The sequence below is a fragment of the Chamaea fasciata genome, unplaced genomic scaffold (genome assembly GCF_029207755.1).
Source record: "Chamaea fasciata isolate MVZ Bird 193981 ecotype frontalis unplaced genomic scaffold, bChaFas1.0.hap1 SCAF_14, whole genome shotgun sequence".
NCBI lineage: Eukaryota > Metazoa > Chordata > Aves > Passeriformes > Sylviidae > Chamaea > Chamaea fasciata.
In genome coordinates this window covers 413188-434671 of record NW_027094099.1, presented here as the reverse complement: position 1 = coordinate 434671, position 21484 = coordinate 413188, and the positions used below count along the sequence as shown (strand labels likewise).

Below are 21484 nucleotides of genomic sequence, written 5' to 3'. Positions count from 1 at the left end.
ACTATAAAATGTAATTTTGCTATTTAGACCTTTTTTTCATCATGGTTTTAATCCAACTGAGGGTTGTGCTTTCAAAAAAAAAAGGAAAAAAAGTCAGTTCTGCACCTCTTTTGTGCCATCAATAGATCCTTGTTTCACCTTCATCTCTAGTACCAGCGCTCCCAAAGCTGTACTGTAAGTCACTAAAAGGAAATGATCCAAGCTGGAAATGCATAGATTATTGCTAGGTTCATTTTCAAATACATTGGTTCCTTCTTTCAGAGTTCTCTGATGCAGTTATTCTGCTTATAAAGGTGAAGTCTGCATAAAGGAACAGGCAGAAATAAGAAGATGGGGGAAGCAAGAGGGATGGCTGGACTTCCCTGTCAGAGGTCCCGTGGAGCTGTGGTTTTGCATTTGCCATTTGACACCAGACAGGCTTTTTAATGGTAAATTGTTTCATAGCTGGTGTCCTCTGGCTGGATCAAAAGTATAGGCCACATCACAATGAGCTTGTGGTGCTTTGACCCCGAGTAGCTTTAAGATCTCTCTTAAGAGTGAGATCATTCTTAATTTTTTTTTTGATGTCCTTCATCCCTGACAATTCCATGCAATTGGCAGGTGGAATTGAAATAGAGCTGTCAGTAATGGTGGTCAGGCAGAGAGTTGCAACTACTTCTGCTATAGAGGTTTTCAGTATTAGTGGGGTTTAGATTACATTAGTACAAATTTTGTTGATTAAAAGGCAGGCAGCAATGTTTGTTGTCAATGTCATGAAGCAACTCAGAATAAAATATAAAATATGTGTGGACTGTCAGCAAAAAAGGTTTATTATCTGACCTCCTTCTTTGTCTTCCAATAGCATTTTTGCAGGACTTCTGCAACTTTTCCTTTCAATCTTTGTCTCCATTTGTATATTGCTTCTCTGCCAGCTTTCTAGTTGAGTGGCTGCTGTTTTTCCCAGCCTGTATCATTACAGATGATTGCTGCCGAGGGCATTACAATTATTTGTGAGGTTGCACCTGCCCTTTCTTAGTAAATGAAGCATCCTTAAGTGACAATTTGACTGTGTTGATTGTACGGAATTAAGGAAGACTTGACCAGCTGGCTCCGATGTCACTTTGTGCAGTTGCAGACAATGTGACATCAGTGTCAGCAGCTCCCGAGGTGCTTCCTCCTGGGTCTTGTAGCTGCACAATCCACTGAAGGAAGAGCTGCTGCTCCAGACACTTTGGATGGAGGGAAGCAAGGCAGCTCAATAATTGATACCTGTGGTACTGATCGTGTTCCTGGACACCTGAGACAGGCTGTCTGCTTCTCCCCGCGGGAGCCTTTGCTTCTCCCCTCCTTGGAAGAAGCAGGCATTTAGCCCCAGTCAGTCTCAGCTTGAGGAAGAAATGCTTTTTCACTGGCTGACTGAAGAGCAGGGCTTTGACTGAAGAGAGTCAAAGTAGTTGTATGTACTCTTTAACTGTGACTTACCAAGTCTGATACTGTTATCTTGTCACAAGCTGATTTTCAAAGATGATATATTTGAAATATCTTTGCATTAAAGGGGGAAAACTACAAAGAGCTGAATTGTTAGGCAAATGCCCTGCCACATCTCACATGAGCCTGTGAGAGAGGTGGGGAATCAGGAAAAAATTTCCTGTGTTGGTGGTTGTTCCCTATATATACACCCTCAGGAGCTGGCTCTGAAATTGAGTTGCATGTCCTCTGAATTGATGAATGGTGTTCTCAACTGATTATCAAGTATTTCATTACCACTAGTGTTCCTAGTCTTGGATGCAGGGCAGAATTTCCATTAAATACATACTAGTTAAGGGTGGAGATTAGGGGACTGTTTTTTGAGGGGGATGGGACTGATTGTTGTTTCCTCACAGCACCTGAAATTAGAACTTTTTCTGTGACTGACATAGAAATACATGAAATGCAAACTCTCCCACTGCTCATATTCTGGTTCTTTGGTGAAGTGTTTGAATTCTAGTATAACACAGGTGTTCATGAAGTGTATTAAACCAATTTCAATTCAGTCACATCGCAGAGCTATTTAGAATGCAAATGAATGCTTGTATGCTCTTCTCTCAAGTTCAGCAAGCCCTGTTTTTGCATTTCAGTAAGTTATTTCTAGTTCGGTGATGGCACGGGGAGAGCTGAATGGTTTTCTGCGGTGCACTACAGGGGCTGTCCGTTTAACCGTGCTCCTAAAATAAAGGAATTTGCAGCCTTCAGCAAAGTAACCACACTGCAAACTGATTGTTAGCACAAAGGGTTTATAACTAATAAATAACCACGTAATTTTATTATTAAGCCAATTGTCTCCAGCAGGGGGATACTTCAAGTTAGAAGACAGTTTTTGTCATCTGTTTTCCATATTCATCTATTGAATACTTTTGGCACATACCCTCTTTTTTGGATTTAATTTTGTTTCTGGTCTGGTCATTCCACATTGGAGAAGTATCTCAGCAATCTGATTTTTTTTTTTCCTCCTGAACTATCACATTACCAATATCTTTCTTTTTACTGATAGGCCTGTCCTTGGAATATTTCTGTTATGTTATAGTGTATATTGCTTTCTGAGTCAAAAGCAGATGGCACCCAAACGGCATCTTTAATGTTTTTCTGTCAGATCTGAGTTTCCTTCCTAAAGGGTGAGAAATAAATCTCTGCAGTTGTTTTCAGTATTTCTGTAGTACAATGACACATTTTGTTTCTTTAACAGGATTGCACGTTCTTCACTAGGAAGGAAATCCTTCGGTAAGTAAATAGTTTTAAATTTCTCCTTTGTGATCCATGTGGAAGGGGCTAAATCTTTTTATCTGGCTTGTGAGGAAACCAGATAAAGCCACTTATTCTACAGGAATTAATGAGAATAGGACTGGATTTAAGATACGCTTATGTAATTGTCAGAAGGTGGTGATTAGCTTAAGGTGAATATCATAAACGTTTTTTAGGAACAGTGACTCGTATGAAAGGGATTTGCTGCTTTTCTGCTCAGAGATACCAGTGAGGGCACATCCTGCAGTCAGTGTAGTATCCCGAGGCGAAGTTTTAGTGAGCAGGAATAAAATGGGTTATGACCCCCTGGTTAATTAGCACTTCCTGATTTAGCATCTCTCTGTGTCAGTGAAGGGGCAGCCAGGTGCTGCTGGGCACATCTTTACACTGCAGGATGCTCATAGGGGTGATATGGAGGAAGTGCAGGTCCTGTCCTCTCCTGGCTGAACTCAATTTCTTGTGCAGCTTCCAATTTCAGTGAGATGGCCCAGCAAGGAGCAACCTTAGGAAAAGAAAAAAAGCAAGCCCTGTGTGGCTCACCATGCGTTTGCGTGGCTGTTAATGACTGTTGTGGAGGTGGGGATGAAGGGATTGATATGGCAGCTTCAATTTAGATGGCTATAAACTGATGTAAACCAACATGAGATTGCAATTAGGTGAAATGGGCCAAGTGTTTTTATCTGTCCCTACAGGGAAAGTAGCCCATCAAAACCCCAAACCACAGTAAATCCCTTTTCCATTGGTTTAATAAGCTGAATCAGCTCATGTGAGGGATCAGATTAGTGCCAAAGCTGGCGTAAGAGCCAGAACAAGCAAATGCAACTGAAAATGAGGAGAGCATTTCCCTACCAGTAAGGTGTTAGATTGACTTACATGCTGTCTTTAGTGTGCAAGGCTTTGGTGTCAGCATCAGCTTAAGTCGCCATGGATCACAGAATCACCAGGATGGAAGAGACCTCCAAGATCATTGAGTCCAACCCAGCCCTGACAGCTCAACTAAACCATGGCACTCACTGAGTGCCACGTACAGTCTCTTTAGAAACACATCCAGGGATGGTGACTCCACCACCTCCCCAGGCAGACCATTCCAATACTTTATCACCCTTTCTGTAAAAAGCTTTTTCCTAATATCCAACCTATATTTCCCTTGGTGCTGCTTAAGACTGTGCAGGCTGTGGTCAGAGGGGTTGAAGACACATTTTTTGATCGGTAATCTGAGTGTGGATAATTTGCAAATTATTAGAAAATAGTATAACTTATGAATTTAAAGTGAAGAAAAAATTAACACAGAATGCTGAAAATGGATCTAGGAAAAAAAAAAAAAAGACTGCAGCAGGGGCAAGTGTGCCTGGTGAAAGAGAAAAATAGAAACCATAGTTTGCTATTGGTGTTTGATAACTGTTTATCACCAGACAACCTAAATACACTCCTAACTGGTTGTTTAAAGATGGTTAATTTTTGGAAGTGCTGATCGCGGCTATGAGCACTCAGTCATGGGCCCAGGCCAAGAACATATTGCAGAATGGTGGTTATTGTAGATGTATTTATGTTATTACTGACTCAAAATTATTTAAAATGCTCATGGGACAGCTGACAAATTTTTAGAGCTGTTACTGGGTGCTTTGGTGATGTTAGGGCTTTGAAAACATGCCCCGGGTTTCTTAAGGAGAATGTGGAAATTTAGACCAGTGTGTGTAGCTTCAGGACACAACTTTTCTGCATGGAGAGATGCCAGAACACACTGGTAGACAATCAGTCTGTAAGTGCCTAGAATTTAATACGTGCTCGTAGGCAGCCACTGCGGATTTGTTAAAAGCCAATCTTCCTATGAGCCTCTGCTTCTGTAAGTCAGAGAAAAGAAGCAGCTGGGACCTGTCTTTATTTTGATAAAGGCTTTTACATATTCCAGTTTGTGTTAGTACTTTTCTACTTGTCTAAGTGCACTGGACTCTTGGGCAAAGTACTCCTGAACGTAGAAAATTGGTGAGAATGGTAAGAAACGTTGAGGTGAAGAGAGTTGCAGATGCCACCAAGTACCTTTGTTATGAAGTACCTTTTTCAACAGTACTCAGTAGGTTAGAGAAATTACTAGAGTCAGAGTGAGCAAAAGGAAATTCACACACACAAGTCCTAAGAACTGAGAAAAAAAATTGCAAGTGCATAATGAAGTGTATTAAAAAAAATGGGCTGGGGGGGTTAGTGATCTGACCAAAGTGAGCGTAATTTTAACAACACCACCCCCACAATGCTCTTGCAAAAAGGAGAGATGCATTTCTCCAATGTTCTCCAATGCCTCCTCTGTGTTCATTAAATGGCAGGATTCCAGTCAGTGGTACTGTGACCTCAGTAGGAATAGGCTCTCCAGTTTTGGGCATCACCGTTCAAAAAAGATTTGTTATCCTGGAAAACGTCCTGTAGAGAGAAACAGGAATAAAAAGAATAAAATGACGTGAAGAACAGTTGGAAAACCACTTTAGTTAGAGCAATGAATCTGTTTGTATAACGTGCCTCTCTTGTGATTGCAAATGGGAACAAATGGCCCAGTTGTCTCTTACAAGGCATTATTTCTCTTACTCAGTGTTACAAATCTGATTTTCTGGCAGACAAGCTTTTACTCCAGCAATAAAGCTTCTCTGCTCACCAGCCCATCTGTTTCTGCTTCTCCCTCTAGTCTGGTACAGTCTGGCACCCAAGCAAGCACTCAAAGGCAGGTCTCCTCGTATGCCTGTCCTAGCCAAAGAGCACAGAAGTTGTAAATTCAAGTTGTATTACTTGAGAGTGACTTAACCTAGACAACTGCCAGGGGAATATGGCACTAAATGACCAAGCTGGGCAACGTTTGGGATGCCAGCAAACCTTGGAACCTTTTAGTAGAGGAAGAATAGTTCTTCTGTTGCCTTCTCTTCTCCGCCTGTTTCGTGGCTTGTTCTTGATGGGTGAAAGGTGAGGTGACAGGAGCCCTTCTAGCCAGTCCAGCTGAATGTTGGATTTTAAATCTGAAATCTGCCAGAGAATTAAGCAGTGGTTTCCTTCAAGTGTCTGGAAGGCTTCCTTATAAGGGAGCAAATGCAGCAAACTGCTTGAGAGGCAGCTCCCTGTGGAGCAAGCTGCGACACAAATGGAGAGAGGAGTTAGAACATAACTCCTGTTTCTCTTTTAAAGAGTTGGAAGTTTTGGATGCAGAAAGGGAAATTGCCCTATTATCAGCTTTGGGGGAAAAAACGTCAGTCAAAAAAAATGGAATTGAGGGGAACTCTATACCCTTGGGAATCTTTCTGAGTTTTAGGCAAGAAACTACATGCACAAAGAACATATATCCTGAAGCTACTGTTGATCTTCCTGTTAATTCTGTTACTGTTCTTGTTGTTAAAAATGTTTCTGCATCCTCTATGAATGAAAAAGGAAAAAAAAAGGCTATTAGGCAGTTCCTGCATTTCTGTACCATAAACATTTCCTGTGCTGTATTTTAGTCAGATTGTAACTGTTTTGCTAAGGCTTGTGAGGGGAGAGAATCCCTGTCAGTGTTGATCTGTATGGAGCCTGGAGTGCTGCTGTGCTGTGTCCAGTTCTGGGCTCCCCACTCCAGGAGAAACAAGGAGCTGCTCCAGGCTCTGGCAAAGGGCCACTGAGATGGATAAGGGACTGAGGACTCTGTCATATGAGGAAAGGCTGCGAGAGCTGGAGGGTGCAAAGGAGACACCTGCCAGGAAAAGGGGCGGTGGGTACAGACAGAAACACAGGAGGTTCTGGCTGGACACAGGGCAGCACTGTGAGGGTGGGTGAGCACTGGAACAGGCTGCCCAGACGGGCTGTGGAATCTCCAGCCTGGGAGACACTCAAAAGCCACCTGGGTGTGGCAGCCTGCTCCAGGTGTCCTTGCTGGCCAGGAGGTTGGACCAGTTCATCTCAGGAGTTCTCGCAACCTCAGTCACTATGTGATTCTTGGAATCATTAGCAGAAACGAAGCCTGTGAGCAAGGGTATGAGTGGTGACTCAAGGAAGGAAAAACACTATGAGGTGTTCTTATCTACACTCACTATGCATCATGGAGTTCTGGGAACAATAGAGTACATGTATTGAAAGTCAGGGCTTTCCTAACTATGACTAAATTTAGAATAAATGTATTATAAATTGCCTGCCAAAAACATTTCTCACAATTTCTTTTTCATTTTACTGCAGATGATTTGGGAGGGTATTTATCTAGTATTCTCTAAAATTAATTTGTGCTGCTTCATTTTGCATTGCAAAGATGAATAAATACATGCTAACTAAAAACTAGCAGAAAACCCATCTATCCACTTTTTCTCATCTTATTATGCTGCCTTTTTATAAACCTGTTTTCTGTGCCCAGTTGGTGCATTTTATTGATACAATGAAAATAACTTCAACTGGAAAGCATAAAAGGAACAAGGCATATCAGTAACAGACTTCCTTCAACATTCAACTCTTCCTACTTGTGTTTCTCACTGTTCTTTGTTCTTTATCTGTTTGTCGAACTGTGGCAATTTAGTGAGTTGTGGTTTCAGTTTCTGTCTGAATTTCCTTGTATCACGTTTCCTGTTGTTTTGGTTTCAGCTTCACATGGTAGACCCTCTTCTCTAATAGACTGTTCTAACCTCTTGCTATCCTTGCAAGCAATGATTCATTGGGGAATTGGTGCAGCACAGAGATTTGTGCCCCCCTTACCATGCAACATTTATTGTTGCAAAAACAGTTTGTGCAAGTATGGCATAAATCTGAGACCCTGCAAGTACTTTCTTTATCAGTTGCTGACAGCCCCAAAGGCCCCTCCTTCCTCAGTTTCTCAGCCCCAGATTGAAGAACCTCCTTCTCTCTGAGCTATAGCAGCTTTTTCTCCCTGTGTGGCAGACCTGTAGATTTTGGTCTGTCTGGCCCTGTTCCCCATCTGTCCGTTAAAGGACTGCAGGATGAGGGAGCATGTGCAGTTCACTGATTTGCATCAGTGCTTTATCAGGGCTACAGCCTCTGTAGCAAGGGTTGTAAATCAGTTCCCATCAGTGCATTCTGTCCTGCATTCTGTGCAATCCCATCTTCAATGCTGCTGCTTCTTTTACTTCCAGCCACACCAGGTGCTTGGAAGGGCTGATTGCTGAGACCTGGCTCTTTTCAGGGCTTTATGTTGACTTGTCAGTTCTCCTGCTGGTCTCTGGAGCGGTGAATTCTTCTTCTGTGTATTACACAAAGTCCTTCTCCAGCTGTTCCATTCAGCTCTGGCATCTGGACAGGATCCTGTAGCTCTGATTGTGGTGAATAACCAGAAGTGGAGCAGCTGTGCACTTCTGGTCCTGCTGCTGGCACTGGTTGTTCCGTCCTGTACAACCAGTGTGTGCTCAGGTCATGCCACAGCTCCTGTGGACCTCTGGTGGGACTGTCCATCAGCACTCACTGCCTGCTTTCATTGCTCTGCTTAAGCCATTTGCTATTTTTTTTTTCCTGAACATGCAGGACAACGCAGAGTAATTTAGAATTTACTCTTTGTGATGGTCTTGAGTACAACATACAAGTCTTTGAATGCAGAGGGAGGAGTTCCTCTGCATAGGAATTCCTATTACTTAGGAATAAATAGGATATATATCACTGAATAAAACTGTTTTCCCCTTACAGCATTAATCAAGTGACTGTTGCTGTGGGACCTGAACTGGGGAGATGCTTATTCGTTTCTGAAGGCCACTTTAAAGCCTCTACTTCTTTCTCATCAATGAGCAATTGCAAGCTTTTATCTTTTGTTCTCAGCACTCCTTCAGTGCAGAGTTCCTGTTAAAGGCAGCCCAGCCAGCTGTAATACGTTGTCATTACATTTAGTGGTGGAGATGAATATACACCAGGCCAAGGAAGAGCTGCTCTGTGCTTTTACACGCCCACTGGTGACCTTGGGTACAGTCTGACTCCCTCCCAAAGCTCAATAGTGAATTTAAATGGTTGCTGCAGGGTGTAAGCTTAGAAATCTTTTTCCAAATCTATTCAGGTAGAACTGAAGGCTCTGCTGTGCGTTTGGAGTCATCCCAAACTCTGTCCAGCAAACAGCCACAGTGTCAGCCTTGCTGACTCTTGGATGTTTCACCCTTGAGAAGTAGGAACAGTCTCTGACCTACCTTTTTTTGCCAGGTAAAAGACCTGAAGGGTAGAATGAAAGTTGTCATCAATCAAAAGTAGGCTGTGGGGAGAAAACTGTGCTGTGGGTTTTCTTCTGAACGCAGCATTTTTGGTTTTCACTGGTTGATGGGCAGCTGAGTTGATTTTAAAACTACTGCTGTCTACAGGGGTAAGTGTTGTTCTGCCTTTATTTTATTGATTAATTTAATAGAAAAATTAAACCCACATTTTCTTCCACTGCTGTCACAACTGCTTCAGTAAAGTCAAGGATCTGACTGTGAAAGCTTCTGTATTTTCAAACACATCAGTTTCCTGAACCTCACTGCACATTCTTAAGCGTCAGTGTTTATACAAGGGATGTGAGTAGCTGGTGGGCTTCAAATTTCTGCAAGGGCAGGTCAGCAGTCTGGGTTTAGACTGGATTAAAGTGATATGGAATCACAGCCTTAATCCTTGAATGTTGTGCATGAAGCATAAGCATATACCAGTACCTGTGGGGACAGAGCATCATTAGTTAATGAAATTTGCCATTAGATTTATCACCACATTCCCTTCTACTCTCATCTGTGGCAGGGAAGGCGCTGACAGTTTTTCATTTCCTAGTTCCATGCAAAGTAAATAAGGAACCCTGCTGACAAAGAGAGCACATCCAGGAATAGGAAGATGCTTCTGCATGCATCCAGAAGAATCTTTTACAGGAAATACAACTGCAGGATTTGTCGTAGTTACTGCTGTAAAGACAGTGAGGCTGGTCTCGGGCTTCTGAATATATGTGATGGTCTCTGTATGATAATGGCAGCTTTTCCATATCTGTGTGTTCAGACAGCACTGCAAAAACCTTACATTGCCTCCCTGACAGGACGTAAATGTTTCTCTGTCTAGAACAGGTAAAGGGGTCTTAGGTTGTTTTCAGACATGCTTCTTGTGAAGGGCATGCTGAGTTAAAGGACAAGAAGCCTTTCCTCTAGGTCACCACTGCTCTGATGTGTTCGGGTCACCTGAAGAGCCTTCTGCTTCTCCAAAACAGGAGAAATATCAGCGCCTTTACCAGAGCTTTGTTTCTTCTCTATTTGCAGTTAGGAATTAATGTTACTGAGAGATGTGAGAGAACAGTCGGTAATGAGAGCAGCATTTGGGAAGTGATTACTGAGTCTGACTCACGGGATTTGTCATAGTGCACAGCACTACAACGTGTGGTGAGGTTTTGCATACAGGCAGGAAGATTATGGGTGTAAATAACCCCCATGACTACTGAGCTTTACATCGTATCACAGAGAAATTGATCAGACACGTATTGTTTCCTTGCCAAAAAGTCAGTACTCACCCAGTAACATGAGTTATTCAACTAAACGGGAGTTTTGGTGGAATTCCTGCAAAAAGGACTGTGTTCCTTATGACAGGTGGGATTTTTGCCATCCTGTTGGGGCTGAAGCAGGTCTGTTATTTTTCTACAAAGTCTAGCATTTGATACTGGCAATCTGTTTATTATAAAACAGTACATAATGCCCCTGAAGAACCTTCCAGCATCAAGGTCTTACAGAAGGAAAAGGTGTTACTGTTTTTTGTGGTTGATGGGTTGGTTGGGGTTTTTTGTTTTTAATTTTGAAGGATAATGGAGTAAAGGCAACATACTATACGTTGGATATTGGGAAATCTTATGGCACTTTTCACCATCAAAAATGCTAATCACACCATGTGATAAGGCTATTACAAATAGAGTTGCTGAACCCTTGCAGATAAAAGCTTGTGGAAGATGTATTTTATTGCTGTAATTTAATTTGAAGGAGTTAGAGCCGCTTCCTACAGACTCATTTGGATGCTTTGGTGTGAAATACACTCAAGCAGAAAGCTCTTACATCCACAGATCTCTGACCAATTTGGTAAATTAATGGCAGAGTTAATTGAGAGAAAAACAGGATTAGAGGGCTGCCCTCAAACCTGCAGTTAGTTACCTGCATGTTTCTGTGTCCAGCACCTCCCTTCCAGACAGTTCTGGGAGAGTCCAGTCTAGAGTTGGGAGCCGTATCCTTTCAGCTGCCAAAGGGTGTGGCTGAACTCCTGGATAAATAGATTGCAATTTCTGTGGACAGGATAGTGAATTCTGTCAGCAAGAAGTGACAGGTTTACTTTGCACTGATATTGCATGTTTTAAAGAGACAAGTCTAATATTAGATAAAGTACAGAAGGAAATCTTGGCAGTTAAAACAAGCTGGGATTATCAGCTCCTGAATTTCCAAGTGTTGTCCACAATGGTCAGATTTTGCCAATAACGAGTGCTTAATTTTCTTGAAGACTAGAATGCCATTTCAGTATTCTAGTTTAAAAAAAAAGTAGGTAACCCATAGATGGATATTGGACTTGAAAGTTTTGCTTCAAGTTTTTCTTTTAAAGTGCTTTTAAGCATCTTTTTCTGTTGTATTTAGAAGCATCTTTTTAGCTGCCATTTACAGTGAAGAAATCAGTTGCTAGAGAGGGAGATGGCTATTGCATCTTGAATTACACTGTATTTATGAAATGTCAGGGTGAGCTGTGGTGAACAGCTGAATTGTGCTGAGATCAGTGGATATCCAGTTTCTGGTGTGGCACAAAATATTGCTGTGCAGGATGAAGACATCAGTTTCCTACAATGCAGAAAAAAAATGTGTTTCTCTGTTTCATTTCTTGTGTTCTTTGTGGCACATCATAATCATGAGAAAAGAGATTCCTGTTGCGATTTTCACCTAGTTGTTGAGTTCATTTACACACAGGAATCTGAAGTCGTTCAGTTGGCCATCGGGCTGCTGCAGCTAAAGCCAGGGAGATGAAGGGGTTGCTGAGGCATTGCTTCCTGTATTTTATGTTCTGCTTTTAAAACACGGTAATCTCTGTATGTAATTGTTAGTACGCCTAGTGAGTAGGCTGGATTTTTCTTTAAAAGGCAATCAAGTCACAAAATAGCTTTATAATGTACACAAGTACTACATGTGCCCTCCTGAGGGATCAGAATGCACTGTGTTAATACCTAGGACATGACAAAGGGACCACTTTCTGTCCCAAGCAGTTTAGGAATTAGGTGTAAGACTAAACTTCCACATATGATCGGAGCCGCATTTCACAGTGCGGGCCTTGGTTCAGCCTTTGTGTGCACGTACCTGGCAGTGCCTAAATGTTACACACGCGCACGGTTTGGGACCCTGCTCAGTTACAGACCTCAAGAAACACGCGGCTGTCGGTAGCAGTTACACTGGATACTGCATCAAAGCCCTCTTTTTTCAGAAAGGTGGGAATTTGGACTTGTGCACTAAAACCAATGATTAGAGCTGCAAGACAAATTTGTACCTGATTGCTGTCTGAATGGTTTTGGTTATTTAAAATTGGTTATTGGCTGTTTGTTTCTGCTTGTTTACAGGTTGCATGGCCGATACCATGAAATGGCACCAAACGTTGTGCCCATGGACTATACAAAGGACCCAGATGTTAAACTACCTATGCAGCTTATAATAAACATGCCTGAGCTAAAGGTATCACTACTGACTGCTTGCAAAATGTATCTTAATTTCCGTAGCTCGTCTGCCAGACTTTTTGCCAGGACTGATATCTGGAAGCGCCGTGGCATGCTGAAGTCTTCCCCTTCCTGTTATTTTTCAAGGGCAAAACCAGCCCCAGAAACTGGAAAATGTTTAGGTGAATGTCTTTCTTGCAGAGATAGTTGGGGTAGATGTTAAAGGAAATGAATAGGAAATGAAATTGAATTTAGCAGTCTTTGCCCTTTGTGTCCATCCCCCACAGAAGCCACATCCCCACAGGGATCTCTGTGTGAAGAGCTGGTTAGAGATCTGAAGTTCTTGTCTTAGTCTGTTCATAGGAAATTTGCTAGCAGTGTGCAGAATATTTCTAATAAAAAGTTAAGGTTTTCTCCTTTCTTCTCAGCTACCTGAGCACAGTAAGTATTGTTTCCTTAATTTTTCATTTTCATGGAGACATTACATGGTAGGAAGTGGAGAAAAAATCCATGTAGCTGCTAATAAGCGAAGCAGCAGGTATAAAGCCATCAGTGCTAAAAAAAGATTGAGACACTATTTGTTTTTATTCTCAGTTCAACAATTTAAGAATTTATGGTTTTAACAGGACAGATGTGGAGTTTTAGCATTTATTTTTTAAACAGTTCATTGAATTATGTTGTGTTTTGTTACATAGTCTATTTTTAATGTATGTTAGTCAATTGATGTCTATAAATTACTATAATGTGGAAACAATTGTGGTCAATCTGATAGTTGCATGAAGCATTATTAAGCTTTTTGAGAACAATGCTATAAGAACCTTGTAATTGATGGCTTTCCACTTAATTTTAATGATCTAGAAATTCTTCCTTAGTGTGGTATTTTTTTTCAAATATCTGATATTTTACAAGCAGAAGCCGTGCTTTAGAAATTCAGTCGTGGAGGATGCTAAGTCAACATGAAGCGAAAAACATTTGAATTAGATTTCAAGTTGAAGTTCACAGAACTCTTTGTTCCTTTAATACCACACTTGCTGTATGTTCGATTCTGGAATAATGTAATTTCTTGAAAAAGAAGCATGTTTTGTTAATCTGTGTGTGTTGAAAAGTGGTTGACCAGCATTTCATTTAAATGGAAACATTAAACACATACAATCATTTAATTCAATAGGAAACCTTGGGAAAATTTTTATCCTTCAGTTATACTTCAGACTCTGATTTAGCAGATGCCTATGGACAGCTTGGGTTTCTGAAGAAGCTGAGAAATAATTCATAATTCTTTTTCACAGTGAGCACGGGCTCCGTCAGCAAAATGTGTTTATGCTTTTTCTAATGGCATCAGTATTCCTTAGGGTTTATGTCATCATCTCTGAAATCTTGATAGCACAACGTGAAATCGTTTGGCACAGTTCTTTGACTCCTCCGAGTTTAACTGCCAGACAGCTGAGAGTTGCTTTGTGACGAATCAAGGCTAAGCTTAGAAAAGAAAGTGAGAAATTGTGATCATCCAGAGTCTTTTTGGCTTCAGTGATGGAGGACTGAATGCTTAAGGAGTAGCTATGAGAACTTTCAAGCTGGAAGGCCTGGTACTGAAGCTTGACGTACCAACCAGAGATTTTATACAGTATCATATTTAGATTGAGATACAGGAGCGTATCTTGCCAGCTTAGACTTCCTAAGAGGCTTCCATGTATGAAGTGGATCATAATCCATCTTCTGGCACCACAAGTCTGTGAGGCTTTCTGACCCTGCTTCAGAAGACGTCTCCAGGTAATGGAATTTGACTTTATGAAAGTTACAGGACCAACTCAGTGTTGGCTTTTATACAAATTCTCTCAGGTTTCGTAAGTCCATGGAAGAACCTTAGAAATATTGGTGTCAAAGCACTCATTTTGTTTCAGGAGTCCTAGGAGCTCACAGAGAACAGGGCTTTCAATAGCTACTGAGCTTATTTCCAGTAAAATCCTAGTAAGAGGAGACCTCTCCTTATTCCATCATTTTTTCAAAGCATTGACGCTAAAAGATGTTAAAATGCCGGGGTCTTTGTGGTCCATCTTGGTCATGAAGCGTCTTGTGGGCACCTGTGTAGGTGGGGGTGAGGGGGAGAAAGTCTTTCTTCAAGAGTTTATTTTTGAGGCAGCCTAGCTACTCCCTTCAGCTCATACTCTAAGAAAAAAAACTCTTTAACCTTTGCAACTTGACCAGACTGCCTGACAAATCATTATGGTGTTTTCTTTCTTCAGTACCTTTTCATCAAGGTGAAGACAAAGGCAACATTTACATCTTAAAATAGAAATAAATGACCTAAATGTCTATTGAATTCTAATTAAATTAGTACTAATTTCAATGCACCTGGCTTTTTTCATATACACATTACATTCCTAGTTACTGGCAATGTTGAGCTCAATACCGCTGCAGGTTCTGACAAACGGAGAGAATCAATAATGCACTTTTCTAAATTAGATTCTGCTAATATAAAGAAAGATCTTTACCTCATGCATTAATGTTTTGAGCCAGCTTTTTGTGTTTCAAGGGGAAAAAAATGTTGGTGGTCATTCACTTTAATTGGTAATGAATTATTCACTAATTTCTGATTCTTGAAAGTCGAAAGTTGGGACTAGAATTAAATAAATAAATAAGGGGAAGGCACTTTAAGTTGATTAGGTCTACCATTACACTGAACTTAACAGGGCTACTTTATCAGTTTCATTGCAGTCTCTGTTCTCTAATTTTCACAATCTTGGTTACACAGGCACTAGTTTAATAAATTAACTTTGGGGCATCTGGACACCTGTGAGATTGCAGTAATTAATATTGCAAAACTGTAGCCATGATATGGACTGCTCAGTGTGGGACCAGGAAGAAAGCCAAGGTGATTTATTTTTTTTAAAAAATTAAAGCAGGTTTCAGTCACGTTATCCCTGTCATTGCCCCGGAGCTGCAGGTGGGAATGTAAGCTGCTGCCAGAGACCCCTGTGGTTGGCAGCAGCAGTGGGTGTCCATACCCACATCCCGGACTGTCCCTTTCCCAGACCGTGGGCTCTCCGTGGGCACTGCAGAGCACAGCCATCCTTCTCCCCGGGGCTGGGCAGCAAAGGGCTGCTGGAGGGGAAGCGGTTTTGTTCCACTCACTTTACAGTCTGTTGCTTCCTGCGTTTTGGCTCACACAGGAGCTTCATTGATCCTTGCAGGCCTTGTCATAAGCTGCACTGGGGAGGGAGGTAGTTCATAAATCCGGTGCTGAAACAGGATGGGCAGCAGGAACAGGAATCGGCCGGGAACCGGGAAGGACACTCAGGGAACGCTGACTCCATCGTGCATTTCAGAACCAGTGTTAGCAGCCAGTTTGTACCAAGTGTAAACGTGAATGCAAGCGATTTGCTTCAGAAGAAAATGACTTTCCACCGTGTTAATGAGATGAGGTTTAAAAGTGATTTCAGTGAGTCTTCAGGTTCAAAGCTTTCCGTGTAATGGGCAATGACACCTGGGAGAGCAGGGTGATATTCCCATGCCTTGCTCTGGCCAATCTTTGCCTCCAGCTCATCTCAACATTCTTGCTGCAGTCTGTTAGCTGTTTCTGGTTATGACGGGATGTTTTACTCCATTCAGACCACTCTCCTTGCTTCTCTGAAGTCTCTTTGAGCCTCTCAGCCCTGTGTCCTCCACGTGTCCTAAGTGAGGGCTGTTTTCTCTCCATCAGACCCCGATGGCCTGCAGCGTTGTCTGCGCGCTTCGCTGGCACCGTTAGGAATCAGTCCTTGTCACGGTGCCTCGTCTTCCCGTCAGGTACTGGTAGGTTCTGTAACATTTGAGCGACTCTCTATACAGCCTGAACCTTTGGGGTTTTGGCTGTTGTGACTGCAGTGAAGAGCCGTTGCTGAACTTAGGCTTCTGCTTTCTTACAGAACAAAATGGTCTTTTCTATTAAGGCATAAACTTATCAGTTTAACTCTGTCTTAGCCTTGGTTTCTGCAGGAATTTCTTAAACAGTACCCTGCAGGCACCACAGAGAAGTTTGATGACATTAATATAATCATAGACACATGAAACCCAAGTTACTGATTTTGAGGAAGAAGAAAATTAAGAAAAATCCTGCAAAGAAACTTGTGGTTTTTTTCTGCTCCAGGGACTTTTTGCTGTTGCACTTATTACGCTTCCTTTCTGAAACACCACTCTTTCCTATGGAGCTTTGGTCATGAACAATTTAGCCACATTTACACTAATGTTTGTTGGTTAGCAATTTTTTTCCTCTTTTGGAATAACTCCTGAAATTTGAGAAAGGTTAGTTTTTACCATTGCCGAAAAAGTCCTGAATAAAGCATCCAAAAGGATTCTGCCTTGCAATAGTCTGCAAAACAGACTGCTTTGTGCTTTTGAATATATTCTCTAAAGTCAGTGGGGACTTATGTTCAAATACAAAAGGGAAAATCATCGTGTTTCTGTGGATATGAAAATAAAGTAGCATTTTGTAATGACTCTCCAGTATCTCCAACTTAATTATCTTGACCTATCTTTGACCTTCACTTGCAACCTCTTATTTCCAAAATGCAGTCAGCTTGTGGGAATAGGATCGGGTGCTTGAAATTAATTCCTCAAGCTACAAAACAGATAAGGCAAAAGGCCACCAGATTGCCTTCCTAGAGTCTGGGGTGGAAACTAGAGGACAGGGGAATACAACAGGTGATTTAGCTGCAATGCCAGGAATAAACCCTCTAACAGTTTGTTAGAAAACTAATGGTTGTGCTTTATTGTAAGCTGTTCTAGGTATGTATGTTGGACTAGATGCTGTGTGCGATTTAAAAATGCATAGAAACACAATTATCTGAGTGGAAGAAGTGTTCCATACAAAGACGGATTGCACGTTTAGGATTCTCTCAAGCCACCACAGCAACAACATCAATCCGCAAAACAGCAGTTGTCTTTCAGCTGTAGCAATTCTTTATTGTTTCTGTCTCCCCTCTCATTTTTATCACGAGAGTACAGAAAAAGCTTTTTAAGACAAGTGTAAGTTTCTAGTTTTAAAATGGATCTTTTTTTTCAACACTTAGTGCTTATGGGAAAGCAATCTAGGAAAGGACAATATAATTTTCCCCTTTCCTCCCTTCCCCCATGGCTCTTCCTTTAAATATGATGGAACCCTAATCTGTGCTCTTTAGAGTAGAGGTAATGAAATTACAGAAAGGATGTGAAAAGTATCTGTGAAGGTAAGCTAATACTTTCCATTGTGTGAGCCACAGATATACTGCCTGAAGACACATAATATGAGAAAGTTAAAGGAAAGAAATCAATACGAGGAAAGATTTTATTTTTCATTTTGGTTTTAGAGATCCATTTGGCAAAGAGTTACTTAAGAAGTATGCTTAGGTTCATTTAATTCCTTCTTAATTCATCTGTATTTTCAAGATCTCTGACATGCCAAATAAATAACTCATCTTATGCAACTGCAATATGCTTATTGAGTCAGTGAGATCCTGCCCCAGCCTTTCTAAAGCACCAAGTCCTGGGCTTGATATTCACTGCTGATAGGGATATTTGCATCTGTGTCCTCCTGGTTTGTTACCCAATGCTGCCTCTAAGATGTCAGTTTACTACTGTTACCATGGCACTTGCTTCTGATCAGGTTTGTTCCAAGTAAAGCTATATATCATTTTAGAAATGAAAAATAAATTTCTAGCATGTTTTGATGTCCATTCTGATGTTTGGCATTCTCAAATATGAAACATGTAACACACCATTTTTTGGTGTGCTTTTAGGAAGGAAGTGGGCCTTTTCATTTATTTCAGCCCAAATGAATCTTACTTTGGCTTATTTATATAATCTGGCAGTTTGAAACAATAGAACCAATTGTTCTTCCCTGCATGTCTGTGTGTGTGTAAATCCCACAAACAGGTATGTCCCTGGTTCATAACCCCAGGTAAATCCCACAGACAGGTGAATGTGTGCTCCACAAACAATTCCAGGCACATTTCCAGGCATTTAAGTGAGATGCTTTAACCTAAGCAGTACCCACAGATGCACACCTGCTATACCTACATATCACTCACGAGACATGAGCGATTACTACATATCCTTTTACAGTGAGCTTCTCTCAGCCATCTGCCTGGGTCTGGGGTGTTATTTTTCATTCTCAGGCTCTGAAGGGATGTGGCTCTGCTGCTTTTTGAGGCCTCTTTTCTATTCTATTTAATTTGTTTTTTTCTGGCCTGGTTTTGTCTTCATCTGAACAGTGAACTTGTTAATCTCCCGTCCTTTGAAATCTGTAGGCCTGTTCCCTACTGTGGATTCCTTCAGTCATCAGACCCTGCAGGAGAATTTGTATTTAGTATTGACTACTTTAATGGGCTGTCATTTGAGCCTAAGGCTGTGTGGTCCCTCCTTCCCCTGTCCATAAAAACAGCCTTGTTCCTGGCCATGACTTTTTTAGTCTCCACCCTTGTGCCAAAGATGTATTCTACAGGTGCTTTTGTTCTCTGTGTGAATTATCAAGAAAAAATTCAAGTAAACTGAAAAATAACATTTTCTTGTCATTTGTCTCTCAAATATAGCTGGGGTTTTTTTGAAATTTCATTTAAAATTATTGGGTGGTTTATGAATACCTGTTAGGTAATTAAATTCACTGGGGGAAAAAAAAAAAAAGGAATGGATATATGATTGAACTTCTGAGTTTTCACAGTACTGCTCCTTTAAAAGCCAAACAAAATGCTGCATGCATATTAAAAACAGTGAACAGGATATGCCACCACCACAGCTGCATATATTTATGGATCAGTATGTTAATCAGTGTCTTGGCTTCAGATAAGATCTGTAGCAGGGCTTTAATGAGATGCTGCTCACAGCCCAAGTGATGTTTGTGTTCTGTTCATTTTCAACTGAATTGAATTGATTTTCCAAGTTTTATCGATACAGCTACAGATTGGTGTTGGGGTTTTTAGAGCTCTGAGACAGTTGATGGTTTTTTTACTGTAAAAACATTTGGTTTGGATTTCAGAGTAATAAGGCAGGTTTTCTTATGCTTGCTTGTGTGTTTATGGCTTTAGAATATTGTCTTGTTCTGTTTTATTCTAAGGTGCTAAAAGTTATTTCAGGATCATCTCCTGTGGAAATTAAAATTCATATAAATCTCTGGAATTTTTAGTCAGTTCAACCATAGGTTGGACGTCGACATGTATTAGTGAAAATAAAAGGCCAGAAGTGGTACTATGCAGCAGCAAGGACTGCTGAGACATCCTGCTAAAGCATCCAAACGGAAGTTTTTGGATGCATTCTTGGGAAAAAAATGAAAAAAATTGTCTTTAAAGAGCTAACCATGCAATTAAATATTCATCATCAGGGAGTCTGCAGGTTTTTTCACCTTCCAAATACCAATCTATACATGTCTTTCACAGGAGAATCCCTTCAAAGAAAGGATTGTGGAGTCTTTCTCAGAAGATGGAGAGGGGAGCCTGAGCTTCAATGACTTTGTGGATATGTTCTCTGTGCTCAGTGAAATGGCTCCCCGGGAGCTTAAAGCAATCTATGCCTTCAAGATCTATGGTACTGTGTGGAGGGGCTCTGGTGTGCTTTTTGTGTTTGGAGTAAATGAGTGGGACGCTTGGTGATCTTTGGTTCTTCTGTTGTTTAGATTTTAACACAGATAACTTCATTTGTAAGGCAGACTTGGAAAAAACCCTCAATAAGCTGACCCGGGAAGAGCTGACAGCAGAGGAAATCACTCTGGTTTGTGAGAAAGTGATAGAAGAAGCTGACATGGATGGTGATGGGAAATTAGGATTTGCAGATTTTGAAAACATGATTTCCAAGGCGCCGGACTTTCTCAGGTATTATTTTAAGAAAAAGAGAGTCTCTTGCATACTTGCAGGTATTTTTTAGGATATCACTGTGCAGTCTAATACAGGAAGTGTCTGACATAAGTATTTTACTGGAGAACTGACTAGGGGATGATTCTTACCTAACTCAGTTTACTTTTCTAGGGCATATTCCAGTTTTCTCCTAACTTAAGACTAAGAGCTCAATGACTTTTAATTGTGACCTTTCCTGCCCCTCCACCCCTCTTGGTGTGGTTCAGGAAAATATTTTGATCCATTATCAGCTCGAATTCATCTTTTTCTGAAGCCTACAGCAAGGATCCCATCTGTCTGCACAGGAATGTGTGTAAATACTGTGAACATGTTACAAACATACACATTGATCTCTTCGCTGAGAAAGTGAAAGTGTTTTTTGAAGAACTGTGAAGTGTCCTGCAGAACACAGCATAGTATTTCTTTCACAAATGAAACTTCTGAGGAAAGATGTTAAAGCGATTGAGGAATAAAGCAGGAGCACATGATTCCTGTGAACCTTGAGAAACATCAGCTTCTGGAGAGGCATCACTCAATGTGAGTGCCTTTTATACATTTCAGGTATTGCTTGACTAATCAAGTGTGTCAACGGAAACCCCCTTGGAACAAGATATAGATCATCATTATGGTGAGGCTCAGCTCAGTGGGTATTCTGATATTTTGTTTACAGATATTTTCAGCTAAGAAAACATTTTCTTTATATTGCTCTCCATGTAGAAGCTGCTGGGGTCAGGTAGAGTCTCCTTTAACCAATCGAAAGACTGCTGCTCGTATGAATCTGGTCAAGAGCAGTGATCAAATGTGAAGAATTAAGGGCAGATCTGAAGATTCAGCAGAAGCTGCAGTTTCGGAAGTTTCCTGTGCCATGACTGACTTTACTGCTGTGCTGTAGCGGCTTGCAAACTGCTGACTGAGAATTCCAAGCTGAGGACGCTCTGCGGTCCAGTCATTTCCTGAGAAAGTTGCAGAGAGGAACGTTTGCCAGTGTAGCCATTGAAATTACTGTCACAATTATTTCTCTCTTCTAGTTTGGCGACTCTGTGGGAAGATGAGGAAATGAATGAAAATCACTGAGTGCTGCGTATTCAGCAGGGCAAGATGATGAGTAAAAAGTGGGATGAAGTGGGGTGTGTATTATAGACAAAGTAAGAGGAAGTGGAGAGTACCAATAAAATCAAAGGACAAGGCTACCAAGTATTGGAAGACTGAGCATCCAGTTGCTCAGTTTAAATGCGTTGTACTTGACACGACACATCCTTCATGTTTAAGATGGCAACATGCATATTTAAGGTAGATG

At 41.1% G+C, this 21484-nt stretch overlaps 1 protein-coding gene across 5 annotated transcripts in view; it reads left to right on the top strand.

The window, feature by feature from the left end:
- Positions 1–21484, top strand: part of CIB2 (calcium and integrin binding family member 2) — a 36281-nt gene that overhangs the window by 9183 nt on the left and 5614 nt on the right. For 4 of the 5 annotated variants that reach the window (XR_010723094.1, XM_066196789.1, XM_066196786.1 and 1 more), the window contains exons 2-5: positions 2702–2736; positions 12260–12371; positions 19735–19882; positions 19971–20166. Coding sequence is in view for 4 of the 5 variants with exons in the window: in XM_066196789.1 (XP_066052886.1) it covers positions 2702–2736; positions 12260–12371; positions 19735–19882; positions 19971–20166 (491 nt within the window). In the remaining variant the exon portion in view is untranslated. The remainder of the gene's footprint in view (positions 1–2701; positions 2737–12259; positions 12372–19734; positions 19883–19970; positions 20167–21484) is intronic. The other variant, XM_066196788.1, reaches the window with a different exon arrangement.